Consider the following 1,098-nt stretch of genomic DNA (forward strand, 5'->3'; position numbering starts at 1 on the left):
TTTGGTGGTGGTTTGTTGTGAGTGCTGATTAATTTGACATTTGTGCGTTCACAGAGATGAAGAAGGTTCACATCGAGGTGAAGGGAACTACTCCGGCAACACAAAAACCTGCTGAAGACCAAGAGAATGGCAGTGAGGAAGAAGAGGATGATGAGGAGGAGGATGAAGATGAAGGGGAGGATGAAGGAGAGGAGGAGAGGGAGGATGAGGAGGACAACAAAGACCGCAGCAACAAGATGAGCTCAAATAAAGCAGGAAAAGAGCCGAGCTCCGAGTCAAGCAGCGAGAGCGATTCGGACGATGACCGAAGCAAAGAGGAGAGACTTTATGACAAGGCCAAGAGACGCATAGAGGTACGCATACAGTCTTTTGCACTACACAAAGTGGACGCATTTATGCACACAAAGTGGAATCAACCGTGTTTTTCTTTGTGTTCAGAAACGAAGGCAGGAAAACCTGAAGAACATTAATTTTGGCAAGCTCCGATCTCCTGTGGTTTGTGTACTGGGTCATGTAGACACAGGGAAGACCAAAATCCTGGATAAGGTGCGTTTCAAAGTGCCTGATGTGGACTTCAGCACCTTTTTGTTTTTTATATTGTTTTCTTCTTCTCTGTTCTATCAGCTGAGACACACTCATGTTCAGGATGGTGAGGCTGGTGGGATCACACAGCAGATCGGAGCCACTAATGTGCCCCTGGAAACCATATTAGAACAAACCAAGATGGTGAAAAATGTATGTATCTTTCTGTAATGCACATTTTCTCATTCTGTTTTTCCATGGGATTTATTAAGGCATGTGTTTGTGTATTTGCATCAGTTTGTCAAGGAGAACGTGAAGGTTCCTGGCATGCTCATTATTGACACACCTGGACACAAGTCCTTCAGGTACACACTGTGCTATTGATTTTTGTGTGCCAAATAAAAATAATAGACAGATTTTATACACTACCATTTAAGTTTTGGGTGAGTTTTTCTTTTTTAACGAAAAAGATTCAGCAAGAACCCATTCAATTGATTAAAAATGATACTAAAGACATTTACAATGCCACAAAAGATTTCTATTTCAAATGAATGCTTTTGAAATTTTTTAAAGAAT

General features: G+C 41.3%; 1 protein-coding gene across 1 annotated transcript; it reads left to right on the top strand.

The window, feature by feature from the left end:
• Positions 1-23: 23 nt before the first annotated feature.
• On the top strand, positions 24-938 carry LOC107746300 (eukaryotic translation initiation factor 5B-like). The gene is made up of 4 exons (XM_016560442.1): positions 24-353; positions 439-546; positions 625-735; positions 820-938. Exons 1-4 carry the CDS (start codon positions 57-59, stop codon positions 904-906), a joined length of 603 nt encoding a protein of 200 aa, XP_016415928.1. The 5' UTR covers positions 24-56; the 3' UTR covers positions 907-938.
• Positions 939-1,098: the final 160 nt, after the last annotated feature.

The sequence above is a fragment of the Sinocyclocheilus rhinocerous genome, unplaced genomic scaffold, assembly GCF_001515625.1.
Source record: "Sinocyclocheilus rhinocerous isolate Xijiao unplaced genomic scaffold, SAMN03320098_v1.1 scaffold798, whole genome shotgun sequence".
NCBI lineage: Eukaryota > Metazoa > Chordata > Actinopteri > Cypriniformes > Cyprinidae > Sinocyclocheilus > Sinocyclocheilus rhinocerous.